The following is a 15,359-nucleotide window of genomic DNA, read 5'->3' on the forward strand; positions in this document are numbered from 1 at the left end:
ACATTCTTGAATTGTGTTATTCTTGTGTGTAGTAAAGATTTATTACTAAAATTTTTACCAGAAAACTTTTATGTTACTAGATGAAAATCGTCTTGTCTGATCATTATTTTGTCTAACAAATGAAAAGTGGAGTTTATATATTTATATATTTTCGCTAATTAAAATTTTTCTGGTATATTTTTCTTGGATTCTTTAGTGCCTATCAGGAACATTCGGAATTAAATCATGTAGAAGTGTGTGTAATCAATTTAATTGAAATTTCTGACGGTTGTATTAACAAGAAAATACAATTACCTTGGTAACTGGAAATGTAATAAGCAGAACCAAAGCGTGAGCACTGGGGGATGAAGTCTGTGTGTACATAACTTCATGTTTTCAGATACATCACAATTTCTGATTTTGTTTTGAAATCTAAATTGTTGTGGTAGTAATAAAAAAAAGTTAGGTATTATCTTTTAAAATTAATTCAAGCCTAATTTAATTCCACTGATCCGCTAGATTAAAACCATTTAAAGTTAGATTTGCATTATACATATATGGTCCAATTTATGGTTTAATAAAATATTAGCCTAAATTGCGCAATATTTGATGAATAAAACTATTTGAAACAGCCCTTTCCTTCTCTTCCACTCACAGTCCGCAGTCCGAAGTACTCGCCACTGACCTATATGTTGATGCACCTTAAATTATATAACTAATTCAGTTTAAATGTATGAAGTAAATTTATTTTATGAGACATTAAGGCCGTATGAAAAAGTAAAAATAATTCGTAGAGCAGCAAATTGTGAAGGGGTAGAGGGCTAAAAGGTTTAAAAAGGCTGGGAGACTCGGTGTATCTTCTCTCGTCGCAATTTCAGCAATTTTGGTAAGTACTCCAAGTACACACTTGGGTGGCCAGCCACTTATCAAAACGGAGGGGAAGGCGGTGAGTGCTGAGAGTGAACACTGCAATGAGCGGGAAGAGGCGTATCTCTACTAAGGCCAGAGTCCTATTATACCGTCTAAAAGTTTAGTGTGCTCGGAGGAGACATATTTAAAAATGCTTAGGGGATTGGGAGATAAAGGATACCGACGTCCAGATCATTGTATCTTTAGGGAAAAATTTGTTGTTTTTTTTTCTTCTTTTTTTTTAAGGGGTATAGGGCCTAAGAGGAAATGGGCCCAAGTTTTCCGCTGAGGTCAAACACCCTGACATTAACATTTTTCTGGCGACTTTATTTTTTTATTTTTGCTTTAGGTTTCGGCCTTCATGGGCCATCCTTGGATGCTTCTCGCTGGATTCGAACTGGGGATCTCCCAGTCACAAAGCCACGCTTTTGACCACTAGACCAACGCCCTCTCCAGCTTAAGTTCATTACAACTTAATATTTTTTTTTTTTTTTAATTTCCTCTAGCTGAAATTTAGACTTTAGTATGTGAAAAGATAGACTGAGACATACATTTGTTCATGGCTTGGGTCTGCAGGTTGGTATCCGGGGAAGTCTTCGTAGCGGGGGGTTTTCCTCGTTGGGACACTCTTATATTGGAATGCATGTGAGAGGAAAATTCCTCAAAAACGAAATAACAGGAAATTCAAACTTATTGTTTGCGAAGGATGGTACCACTGAACTCGGGTATCTTAGCTTTCTGATCTAAACACAACGATTTTCTTTCAGCTGCTTTACTCAGTTCCCACATGGATACTATTAAAACTATAACCAATCAAATTTACGGGAACAAAAATGTAAACGTTATTCAGCTATTATCCCTTGCCCTTCAGGAAAGAGTATCTAAAAGAAAATGAAGTTAAGCATTTCAGTACTTTACTGTACGATACACGATTTTAAGTAGGTTTCAAAGTTTTCTTTAATTTTACATGCATAATATCGAACTGTTTGCTACCATAACTCACCAGCAGATAAAATTACTCACTTCCTCATAATTAAAGTGAAACATGTAATTAGCGAAATAAGTTCCCTACATAGGAAGTCCACCACCAAAACCTATTACATACATGTTTAACTTTTTAAACAATAATTAAAATAATTATACTGATGTAAGGCACTAGAAACTGTTTCTACTTTCTTTTTTTAGAGCAATATGATGGGGGAGGCATTAGCGATCATGTAGATTTTCCATTTTATTTTTTAGCGGAAAAACCGTTTTGAAGTTTCCCTTGGAAAAGTAGTTTTAACCAAGTGATCTGTGTGTTTGCGCTTGTCTGTGTTTGTATCTAGTAAGCGCATACTAGATTTAAGTGTGTAAAGCATGTTTCTAAAATGTGGGCACGTTGGATCAATAATATTGTCGGGCGAAGCCATTTTCTACAAGAATTGTGTATGTTTACCAGTTACCAGTAACCTCATACATATTTAAGATAGCAAACCGCTCAAGTTTACAGCTCTGTTGAATATTTAGAATAAAATTATTGCTGCAGGATACTGGCCAAGAGATAAGAAAAGTAAGCTACCATCTTACCGGAAAGCCTACAGATTACATACAAATTAGTTTACAAAGTAATCTTAAGGATTGACCACAAAACAAGAGTCGGTCTAAAAATAGCAACAGCCTACTTGTCAAAAACCTTTGCGTTGGAGCTGAAAACCTAATCTAATATCGAACAATCCATAAACGCTCGTAAACCTACAACGATCTATGGTTTTGGATTTAATAGCAACGTCCGTACATAGCAAGTCAACTTACAGCCTTCGTCAGAGATCAGCCCCAATGGGTTGCCCAGATATAATTCTTCAGGAATTATTTGAAGAAGGCATTGCCTTTTGAGTTATCTCAACCTCTTTTCTAACTTTAATTGTAATTTTTCTGCACGTAAATCCCCTTAATACCTCCTTAAATCACATTAATACCTCTATTTACACCTTCGCTGACGACACTGCCATTCTCTCCACACACTCTGACTCTATCCTCGCAGTACGCTCACTACAGTCCCACCTTCACTCAATAGAACCTTGGTTAGAAAACTGGCGTATAAAAATTAACCCAACTAAGTCTAAATACATAGTCTTCACACTCAAACGTGAAACTCCACCACCTGTCTTCTTACATCATACACCTATCCCACCAGCCGACCATGTGCGGTACCTTGGAATGTACCTAGACCTGGAACCCCCATACGAGACTTAAACGTACCGAACTAAACAAACGATACAAACTTCTAGCCAGACTACTCGACAAACGCTCAAAACTCTCACTACAGAACAAACGACGACTCTATACAGCTCTTCTCACACCAATATGGACTTACGGACTCGGACTTTACGGAACAGCTAAAAATTCCAACATCAATAGACTGCAAACTCTCCAATCTAAAATACTCCGCCGCATAGTAGACGCTCCATTCTGTAATGGTTTTTGAGGAGATGTTGGTTGTAGACGTTGATGGATAAATAACACTTTTAATATCGGTATAAGATTTTATATATTTATATGACTGACTGCCAAGGGCTCTATACTTTACACTACAAGAACAGAACAGACTGACTGACGTGGCTAAACGATGTGTACAACTCAAGTGTAACACTTTGAACAGAATTCCGAATCCTCCCTTTGACTTTTCTCTCGTTTTTATATATATTCCCGAGCCTCCCCTCTCTGTGTGCCAAGGGGGCTGTCTCTCTCTCTCTCTCTGGCTAGAGTGGATGAGTGGTGGGGTTTCACTACCCCAACAATTCTATGTTAGCAACCACACAATTCATACAGATCTCCAAATTCCACTCATCTCCGAACTTGCCAAAATTCGATATAAAAATTTTCACCAAAAACTCTCACATCATCACAACCCTTTAGCTGCAAACTTATCTTCAATTACGCTACCCTCCAATCCTGGAAGTCGGCTGAGGCGCCGTTGGCCCCGTGGCCAACTGGGTGACTAATGGCGGCCATCACTGGATGACCGTCATTCACGTCTGACACGCTATTCATATAAACTTATCACATTTACCTATTGTACCCTGTAGGTACAGGTGTAAATTTCATTAAAAGGATAAATAAAAAATCACCTTCTGTACGTAAATTAGTTATTTGTACTATATAGTAAATTCATTCGTGTGAACAATTAATTCAAGGCGTTTTCGGTGAGTTCGTCCACTGGTTCCTTTATTCTGAAATTCATCAGCTCAATTTTATTCCTCATCTTTTATTGTCGTAATCTTTCCATAAGTAATATATACAAATATGAAGTACTAAATGTGCAAATACAGTTGATCTGATCACTTCTTTTTTGTCTCCTACATCTTATCTACAAGGGGTCTTCGGCAAGTTGAATTCATTTAACTGTTATTTACGTCTGTTAGGAGCTCCTGCAGCCGATACTTTGGAAATATGATCGCTTTTGCTATTATGTTGCTAAACGGTAATGGATTCGATTCTCTCTCTCTCTCTAACTTGGAATAATTTCATTCTTGGTAAATGATCTTCCAGGCCCCAACATCAAATCGTGCTCAGACTAATGACCTAAAACTAGGCATAATTTTCTTTGTGCGGCATTCACTATTTTTTGTAGCACCTATCGTATCTCAATGATGTCACATATTGATTTTCCACATTCAACATAATCAACTGGACATTCTCTTAATTGAATGAGGCGTCACTTTAAAAAACTATCAAAATTTGGATTGTAGACATAATTTTTAGTGTATTTAGAGTCCTACATTACAGAAATGCACTCTGAAATATGTACTAAAGCCAATAATGAAATGACAGTAGAAAAGAATGTAAATCTGCTTAATGAACTAGTTATCTCTTTCAATATTCTAGGACCTCAATCGAAACCAATAGAACCTTCACGAGATTATTATTATTTGAAATAATTATTGAATTATTATTAGTGAAAACTAGATATAGAAACTTGCAACTATTGTAGAAATAGAAAGGGACGAACTATTATGCTATTCAAAGCCCTATTGGCACATAACGTAGCTTTTCACTGTGTCCGTGGCATACGAATTGTGAGTGATTTTGTGAAATTGAGTTGGTTTAAGGGTTCAGTATTCCACGAATCGTTACAAGACCTCAATTACTTCTACAAATCCTAAGTGTGCTGTGATCATTGGGGCTATCTGTGTTAGTATTGTTCGACTAGGATTACTAATCCACTTTCCCCAATAGTATCTCTCTTGGTAATGGATGAAGAATTAATTCTACCTCAAAATGACTTCCATTAATCAGACAAGGAAATAAAAGTGGGCATTCTTTTTATTTAATTCGATAATAAATCGGGGGCTCTGCCATCAACGTTTCAATAAAATAACGTTGTTACACAATTTAACAGTACAGCTACATAGTACTTTTAATAAAAAAATAATTAAACAGAGACCAGAGTAATATTGTATGGGAACGTTACTTTTATTCTCTGGAATACACCTGAAACGATATTGGACTCAAGAGACAAAAAAAAAAAAAAATTATTGCAGCTTCAATATTTAAAAATCTCTTTGATGTGGTACATCGTCCAATTTTAATTTTTCCTTTTAGTTAAATAAATAAATCATATTCGTTTTATAATATTCCAATGAAAAACAAAATTAAAATTTTACAAACGCCCTTTAATTTCAGACTTTTAAAGTGGTGGATTAATTACAATATACATTAAAAACCTCAACAACCAAAAGACATCTATCCTTGAATATAATTAATATTTACAAAATAAATTATAATCTATTTGTAAATATTAAAAAAAAAAAATGAAGCAACTTATGCTAATTTATGAATTAAATTTCCTCAATTTTTTAAAAAAAAGTTGTTTTTCACATGTCTACTTATAATAAAGGAAATTGTTAAAGAAAGCAAGACATTTTAGCTTCTATGGAACCTCACACGTCATCTCTGAAAATAAGTTTCAACTAAATTATGCCCATGTTCAAATAAAATCCTTAAGTTTCATCCTAGAAAATTAAATAAAACCATAGATAACCGTTCTTTACAGTGTAGTTGATTGGTATTCCTCCAACTCGTAATTTGAATGATATTTCATACTCACAAATAAAAAAACAAGTGTTAGAGCTCAAAATATACTGAAAAGGCACCTAAGTAGAGAGCCCTTCACCCCACCTAAATAACCACTGTTAAATAGAATTTCCTAGATTTGGGAAACACTCCCGCACTACTCGTGATGATGCATTTTACCTCACAAAATATTATTATTAAATATTCAATAATGTGAATTAGAGGACGCTTCTTGTTGCTACCAACAACAACTACATCAAAAATTTAAATCTGAAATGAAATACTTTATCAACGGAAATGACAAAGAGCTAAGTGTCAAAGTTATATATTTGTTTTTAAAGGGAGCAATAAATTTGTGCGGTAAGTCTATTTAATAAATATGATGATTTGAGAGAGTATATTCATGAATCCATCTCCAGTATACCGTCCGGCGTGCAGTCAGTTTATTTTTATTGAAGCGAAAGCGACGCCCTTCTGGATCATGAATATGCACCAGTAGAATCCCTACCAAGATTTGAATATTTGATTAACGATCATCTGTTGCTAAAAAAAAAAGAAGAGATTTCGGTTTTACAGCTCAAATCTTCTATTTTTTTTTTACATACTTGTGAAAACTTTTCTTTGCCACATTTCTATTATTGTAAACGTGAAGGAGTTGGCAAATAATTAAAACTGTCCGGTAGGACAGTTGTATAAGGGTTGATCGTCAAAAACTGCACGAAAAAGCGTAACGCTGAAAAACACCCAACTTTGACAATTTTTTTCTATTTTTCTATAAAAGATAAAATTCTCAAATTTCCTTTGAAATAAAGGGCAAACCCTCCTTTATAACTGTAATTTTTTTGCAACAACTCATAGATAGGGAGTAATAATACCTGTGATTTTTTTAATTACATTTTACTCTCACTTAAAAATTTTATTTCAATGGCAGGTGGATCGAAAGTTCATTATACTGTTTTCCGTAATATTCGAGAAAGGAGATTTGAATAAAATATGGAAATTACGACTCGCAACAGAAACAGATTTCATGAGATTTCCAGATGGAAAAATATGTTTTATTTTTTGGCAAAAGATCAGTTTGTGTGAGAGTGTGTTTGTATGTGCGAAGCTCAAAATTTTGATATTCCCACTAAGAGTCACCCATTAGCGAAGGGTGGTTATCTTTTGGAAAGGATATAAACTTAGTGGATATGGAATAACTGCTGTAGAATAACTTCCTCTGAGTGGCTTCTTTGGGAAAGAAAGGACACTGTCCGGTAAAAGAGAGAGAAAAAGATGGAGGTCTATAAAGATGTTAGGTCAGCTGGAGTAATCAAAAGAGGTAGCGTCATCCGAATATAATATTTGAATTAAAATTATACTTAGTAAAGTTTCCACTATATGGCTTAGTCTGGAGGTGTACTGGGGCAATTCTATAAAATCAGCGTTTAGAAGTCAACAATAATAATTAGGGAATGGCGGTAATATGACATGTAAGTTGACATCTTTATCAGGATTCAAACTTTTTATCTAAAAAAATGCTGATATTTAAAGAAGTAAAGTGGTAAATTGACAAATAGCAATGATGTATGTTGCAGGAGTGAGAGCAAGTATATATCATGTAGCCGACGGCGGCAGGGAGAAAGGAGAAGGGGTACATATCTCATTCATGCACCGTGCTCGCTAGCTTTTCACTCCATCGCTGATGGTCCGCAAACATTATACTTTAGAGTTACACACGAACACATTCTTAAGTGACGCAAAAAAGAAAAAAAACCCAGCTGTGAGCAGATAATTGGAAAGACGTCATAAATCCTAGTTGAGTAACATAATAAATTTATGGTTACGCTAGTGTATAAGAAGTGTTAGGGATGGTTTTTAGATTCCAACGGTGTTTACCTTTCTTTACACGCTTGTCTCATAAAATCCTGACTTTCAGCCGATGCCAATCCTTTTTCTTTTTCTTTTTTTTGCCAATAAAATAAAGTTATTTGCGATGGAGAATCACGGATTCAGCAACGTACATGCCTGTCATATCCTAGTTACTGTATCCCTACACAACCTTCCATATCCCTTAAAGTGACTTACTACCCTTACTAAAGGCCGCGTAATAAGACATGTCCCTTCGCTCCTTAGTTCTACAACTTTCTGGCTAAGCTGTCTACCTACCCTTCTGACACTTCACAATCACACGCGCAACAAACGTGATGTTCACAGCCGGTATACACAAGGGACATAAACTTATTTTTAGTACAATCAAATGAATCTGTGTTAATTAATTTTTCATAATTAGACTTGCGTTTTGTTTTGAAAAAGGAAATAAGAAAAGATTAGAAAAAAACATTTGACACCATTAGCTTATAAATCTTCACAAGGCAACAAGCTTAATTAGCTAATTATTTCGTTTCCTTCAGTTTCGTTTGTTTCACATTCAGTGAAAGAACTGGTGTGAGGAGAGGATGATGATTAATGAGATTGTGAATACCGATAGCTTAAGTTAATATAAAGTAAGAGCAAAATAAGCTTAACACTAATTAAACTAAGACACTGAACTATCATTTACTGTAAAATAAACCAATAGCATGATTTCGATGTTGAACGCTGGAGTTTCAAACATTATTCCGTAAAGTGCGAATGTTCGGCAATGTGTAAAAATGACATAACAGAGACAGTGAGTCGTTTTTAAACTACAAAATCCACAAACTAGATTTTAGGCTTCTAACTACCGTAATCTGTCCTTCCCGTAGGTGTTTACTTTACCCCCTATTTAACCATAGATTTGTCTCGTACATATATAAAAAAATATATCTTGTAAAAACAAAAGCCAAACCAGTCTCTATTCGTTATTTTCTTCTCTTAGATACATTTAGATATGAACCGTTTCGGTCAATTCTGTTCAATTCTGTTAGTCAATACGTTAACTTTGTTACTAAAATTTCATTCACAAGTATATTGTTTCTCAACAAAACTTTTTCTGTAACTGCACTAACCCAGAACTATTTAAAACAAAACTAGCTAAACAAAGTTTTGAATATGTTTTTAATACACGTCTACTTTTCCAAGTGTTAAATTTTTTTAATTTTAAATCATTTACTAGGGTTAGTTTTACCTCTGTTTGGTATTTTTTTTAAATTTTATTTTGTGATAAAAGGTTACCTTAAGCAGATGCATTAAATTGTTCAAGATTTTTTAAATAATTACAAACCACGCTTCATAGCCACAACTTCCGCCCCATTTCTATAAATACGTTGTAAAAAAATAACAGTTATAAAGGATGGATATACCCTATATTTTATAGAAATTTTGAGAACTATCTTTTATAGAAAATAAGAAGAAAAATCAAAGTCTAGTCAAATTCAAAGAAAAGTCCACAGTTGTGTGTTTGACAAAGTTTCGCTTTGTCGTGCGGTTTTTGATGATCAACCCTTACACAACTGTCCGACCGGATATGATTATACCTATGAGATATACTATAAGTATATCCAAAGAGGTCGCCTTACACCTAAATAATAAGCTACTCTACTTCTAGTTACCGTTACGTATGATGGGCACTTCACATCTGGATCCAGTGTAGTCAGCACTGCAATAACAGGTAGCCAGCATTCCCACGTGTCTGCAAAGTTGAGAAAAATCTTAATTAGCATTCTAAAATTTCTTTTATAGACAATAAACAACACTAGAGGAACAGTAGTATTTTAAATATTGTTTAATTAATCCAAAGACAACAGAATTATTAAAAATAACTTTGATTTTGGTTTTCACACTCATAATAATTACACAAATGTTAGAACCGAACAGTATAATGGCAGTTTTGAGGATTGTTTAAACTCTATGAATTCTTTACGGATAGCCACGCAGCTACCATGATCCTGAGGTATCTTAGTCAGAACCATAATTACTTATTATTTCAATATTTCAAATAGAACTGGCGCCCAGTTCACGATTTTGTGCTGTTAACCACTTACTCTGTTCCTGGAAAGTAGGCTTGTGCAATGTTTGCGTTGCAATATAATTAGTAGCTTTTAGGATTCAGCCTATTTAAGATCAAGAATAGAAAAGAAACATCAATCATATACAGGCAATGTATCCTCTCTCTGAGGATTCATTTTTACACTCTCTTCACGATGATACTCTACTGGTCCTTCAGTTTACCCAATTCTTGTAAAAATAGTTTATATTTATTAGTTTACTAGTTATTTATTGTAATTTACGCTCGTTCCTAAGTTATTACTAATATATTAGCCATTAAACCCTTACGTCGGTTTACTTTGTTTTATTCTATTCAGCCCTTCAGCCTTCCTAATCAAATCACAATATACCGCTCCTTTCCATAAATTAATAGCTACTCAAATCTCATTTTCGTGATTTTACTCAAGGACATCAACCTCATCTACAAATAACCGCACAAACTTGTAATTATATATAAAATATAAGCCCGGCTGACGGATTACAAAGCCGTATAGTTTTTGTTTTTTATCCCCGCATTGTAAAATTTGTAAATTAATATCAATAAAGTGTATTATTATTATTAAATATTAGCTCTAAATGAATACTAGTTAAAATATAATTTTTTTTTTATAACCAATAAATTGGCAATATTTAAAGTGAGGGCTTATTATTTAAATAGATAGCAGAGTATTTCCTACGAGAGCTTAAAAACCCTGCAGTTGTTAATAATTATGGATAAAATTGAAGAATAAGTAAGTGTAGAGCCAAAGGAGTAAAACCCATAAAATTAATTTTATTTGTGGTTCGGTGGGTGTACACTGTCTGTTATTATCAAGAGTAAAACAATACCCTCATCTGGATGGTGCTCATTGAATTACCTAGTTTCATCCTAATGATGATTACGCCCTAACTGTTTTGCAATCAGGGGATGGCTGCAGTAAGGAAAGATCGGTCATTGGAAGCCAGTCAAGGGGCTGATAATGATGACCTTGATTACTGTGGGCTGATGTTATGGTGGGTGGAACCAAGGGATTTGGTTTAACCTGGGCTTTTCTTCCAAGTATTACCACAACTGTGAAACCAGAAAGGATGCATATTTACTAAATAACTACATATATATAACTAGCTTTCAATAAAGTGAAACAGTCAACTTTCTGATAGCCAGTGATGATGTGGGGGAAAAAAAATCTAGATGAAAAATTAGGTCAGAGTATTTGACAGCTGAAGAGACTCTGGTGAGATGGTCATAAATCATTGTGGTTTGGAACATTGTGGGCAGGGAACATTGTGGTGTTCCACTACTACTAACCCCAGCATCTGGTGGAAAGCAACATTGTAAGAAAATTACTGATGGGCTGCCCTTCTACAATTTCTAACTCCATAATGTTATTGCCATTTTTGTTTTTAGAGTTGAAGAGGTTTCACTTCCTCTTCTGCTATTAGTGTTAAGTACTTCTATAGAATTAAATTTTCCTAATTGAGTTTTGTGTGAGTGTGAGAGAGAAGAAAGGAATAACAGAAACAACCACAAGAGGCTCTAAATTTATTATCAGGCTCAATATCATCCCTTTTTAACACCCAGGTTCCCTTCAAAATTCATCAACTGAAATTATACCTATTAAAGCCTAGATCCCTGGATTTTCATGCCCTTTAAATGATTCTTCCTAAGTTTCTTACAGCTCATTGACCAAAAACAGACGTGTTTTTTTTTTTAAAAAAAAAAAACATTTCTTCAATTGATTACGATTCTCTCTAAAACCAATTCCAACCATTTGGCACGTTTTTCAATAAAATCATACAAATCTGTTTATTTATTTATTATACATATTTAATTTAGGCGCGTCCACATCATTCGGCCCGGTCATTGAAGCATATTATGCATGGGTTATGCGGACGGCTTTTTTAAAAAACAACCACGTCCGTTTCCGTTCAATGAACTGTAAGAAACTCTTAGGAAGAATCATTTAAAGGGCATGGAAATCTAGGGATCTAAAAATTCAGCTAATCCCTTCTCAGCTTTTTGTTATTTATATTAATGTTATTATTTTTACTCTTGTACAACTGTCTTATTGGACTTAGTTGGACTAAGTCTACTGGATTTCTATCACCTCTCTGGAAACGTGTAGGAACAAGCATGAAAAAAAATATAATAACAGATGGTGGACTAACAAATTTGAGCCGAGTTGTAAGAATTGCCAATATTCTCAACAACAAGGCAATTGGTTAAACAGAAATAGAGTTATTCGTTAAGTGTAGGAAGCAAATCGATTGTTATCCGCCTTTGACAGAGAACACACATAGGTAATTTGTTTTTGTTTTCATTATTATGCTCCAATTAAGATCCTTCTTTACATATAAATAATAATATTTGCATTAATGTAAATAATACATTAATAAAATAAACATATCAATAATAAACGGAGAAGAATGAAAAAAAGTAAATATTTTAATCCACTAAATTTTTGAATTCCATTTATTGTTCTCCTTGAGAAAGAAGAGTTCCATTATTTGGTTAATTTTATTTTTGTAAGTAGTTTTGTTTTTTTGACTCGGAAGCCCATGTTTGGCGAGCTTATAATTCTGATTTTTGAACTCTTGCTCAAAGAAAATGCACTAGTTATTTTTTATTACATTATTTTTTGTATTCATAATCCTGCTATCATTTGTAAGATCCGTGGCTTCATAAATCATGTATAAATAAAAATAGGTAAAAGTATAGACCGATGTTAGTGCAATGGGTGGGAAAAGCTAATAGAAAATCGTAGAAGCCGTTTTCTCAATTTAGAAAATTGCCCAAAAACAAAATTAATAACTCAAAATAGAGAGGTATAAATTGAATTTAATGTTTGATACATTTTTAAAAGCATACTTAATTATTTACCTAAAATTCAATTAAATTTACTCGAATATAGTTCGAATTAGTAGGATTTATAAATTCGATCAATTCCAATAAACTTGGAATAAGCAAAAAAATGTTTGTTCCTCTAGTAAAATTGCTAACATTTGATTAAACGGTTATGTTTAAGACATGTAAAAAGGGTAGCTTTGCCTGAATAAAAATAAAAGTAACGAACCTCCTAAAACGTTACACTTAACAATGGAAATGGGTAGATCTTTGGTATAGAAAAGATAGGCTAGTTTTGGAAAAATTCGTGGAAAACTAAACAAAAACTCTGAACGGTAAATATTAGGGTTGACTTTGTCGATTTATTCTAAATGTATTATTGCTATTAATAATAACAAAAGGACTCCCACGCGGAGGTCCCGGGTTCGGATCCAGCTGCTGACCCTTAGATTTTCTCTTCCTAGGAGCTTCTTACGGTTCACTGTCCGGGGATGGACAGTGTTGTCCAAATTTGTTTCATTTATTGGGAGGTTCCAAAAATTAAGTGAAAGCTGTTGCAAGTTCATCAATGTTTCTCTTATAACTGTATGAGAATTGGCAAATTTAATTTTTTCTAAAATGTGTTTCTTTTGTATGAACATGATCTTATAGAATTGAAATAAATACGATTATTCTCACGGTTGAAGGTATAAAACAATCCTTACCTTTAGGGTATTGGCTTTTTTAAATTTAGAACTGGGTTATAACTACTTGCAGACGCGTCAAGAAGCATTTCAAGATTGCTGGATTTTAATTAAATATGTTAGTTGGTTAATATGTAAATATGAACGAAGTAAAATAATCAGTCCAACCGCCACATTTTAAACTTAGGTATTTTTGAGACAGATAACGTCCAACTCCAGTTTTGGATTCTTTAAATATAGAACTGGATTCCCATCTGAGTGAAAAGAGCCTTTATTATATGAATTACTTTCACTTCAACCATGCGTGGACAAGTGATGCACATTTATCTGGTATAAGTTCTACTTTTATCAAGAGAGAAAAATGCAAGAAATGCAAAATATGACCTGAATGCAATACAAATTTTATATCATGAAGGTTCCGCACAAAATAACAATAGTATAAATATAGATAAATATTAAACGACAACTTTAGAGGCAACGTTTTCACTCAATCGAAATAATTGAAACTGTGAATTATTTAAATACGAACAACATTCTTCTGAGCTTCAAACTGGATTTGTTATTACATCTACTGAACCATGAAGCGAGGAAAAAGTTTATTATTTATAATATGTAAACTTCTGCTCAAATGATTGTTGTACTAGTGGGATCACATTGTGTACTAGTTTGGAAAAGGTACACATTCTCAGTAGAGGGTCACCTAAGGGAAATTAGTTTCAAGTATTCAGAGCGCACACAAATACAATGCTTCATTTTAGACAAGAGGTTTTTCTTTTTTATTTAACATAATATATGATCATTTATAATACAATAATCACCAATAAAGATGGCATTCTAAAAGTAACGCAACCTTCTTACAACGTTTCATTACCTAAGAATCTTAGTGTTTTTCGTCCGTCGAAAGAGAGAGATTTAGGAGCCCTTTATTTAGAGAAAGAGAAAACTTAACTCATCTGAACTTATAATCCGGAATTCTCAGTTTGCTTACCCTCTTCGTATCCTCAGAATCTCTGAAGCTCGTCTTTTTCACCATTACAATTATTACAATCGCTGAAAAGGCTGCTGGAGTAAGACTGAGTTCAAAGTAAAACCGATATGAAAATCCAGAGGAGCTGGTAAGAAGTATTTCGCCTCAAAGATAGTTTCGCCAGTGCTCATCAATATTGCTGGACTGCCATACTCAGCTGATACTAAGAAAAAGAAGGTTTTGTTACTTTTAGGAAGCTATTCTCATTAATCATTATTTTATAAAGGAGATGTTCCAGACAAGTGAAATGTGATACTTAATAAAATATATCTGTGATATGTAATAAATTGACCCGAATGATTAATGGATCAATGAATTTTGATTAGTTAAAAACAGATTATTCTTAGATTACAACTGATTTTATTACTGGATGATCACCTTAATTGACAGATCATTGTGGCTCAAGTCAATTTCAAAAGAGATTCTTCCGAATTCTACCTTACTTAACTGATAATTCTAGCTGCCTAACTTCTCCAAGAAACAGAAAGAGAAGAACATAATGAATTTAATTAAGAGAGCACTTATATTAAACTGGCAAGTTTACACCATTTAATTTTCATTTCATTTCTGTTTCCTCAATTCAGTTGAAGTGCCTTTAGCAATTAAAAATATCAAGTTCTAGCACAAATTTTAACGAGTTTCTCCTGTGATGTTATTTGAATTTTAATTATGAGAAATAGGGAAGGGATTAGCTGAGTGGTTAGTGAATACTGGATTCCGGGATAGAATCCAGCTTCTGGTCGTTAGATTTTCTCTTCCTTGGAGCTTCTTACAGCCCCCGGTGATGGACAGTGCTGCATGTAACAAGAGAACACTATCCGAAGGCCGGCGGTGCACAGAAAAAAGTTAAGGGCGCCAATGACCTCAGTTGTTGACGCACTTCAAATAAAATAAAAAGAAATTCTTAACTAATTCTAATACAATTCATAAAGCG

General features: G+C 33.8%; 1 protein-coding gene across 13 annotated transcripts in view; it reads right to left on the bottom strand.

Annotated features, from left to right (window-relative positions):
* The window catches only part of LOC141453690 (uncharacterized), a 493,018-nt gene that overhangs the window by 124,343 nt on the left and 353,316 nt on the right, over positions 1–15,359 (bottom strand). For 10 of the 13 annotated variants that reach the window (XM_074127187.1, XM_074127182.1, XM_074127180.1 and 7 more), the window contains one exon: positions 9,456–9,535. In XM_074127187.1, coding sequence (XP_073983288.1) covers positions 9,456–9,535 — 80 coding nt within the window. Of the gene's footprint in view, positions 1–9,455; positions 9,536–14,386; positions 14,589–15,359 lie in introns of all 13 variants that reach the window. The other 3 variants (XM_074127188.1, XM_074127189.1, XM_074127191.1) reach the window with 1 other exon arrangement.

The sequence above is a fragment of the Rhodnius prolixus genome, unplaced genomic scaffold (genome assembly GCF_049639745.1).
Source record: "Rhodnius prolixus isolate KJV_2025 unplaced genomic scaffold, Rpr scaffold_3, whole genome shotgun sequence".
NCBI lineage: Eukaryota > Metazoa > Arthropoda > Insecta > Hemiptera > Reduviidae > Rhodnius > Rhodnius prolixus.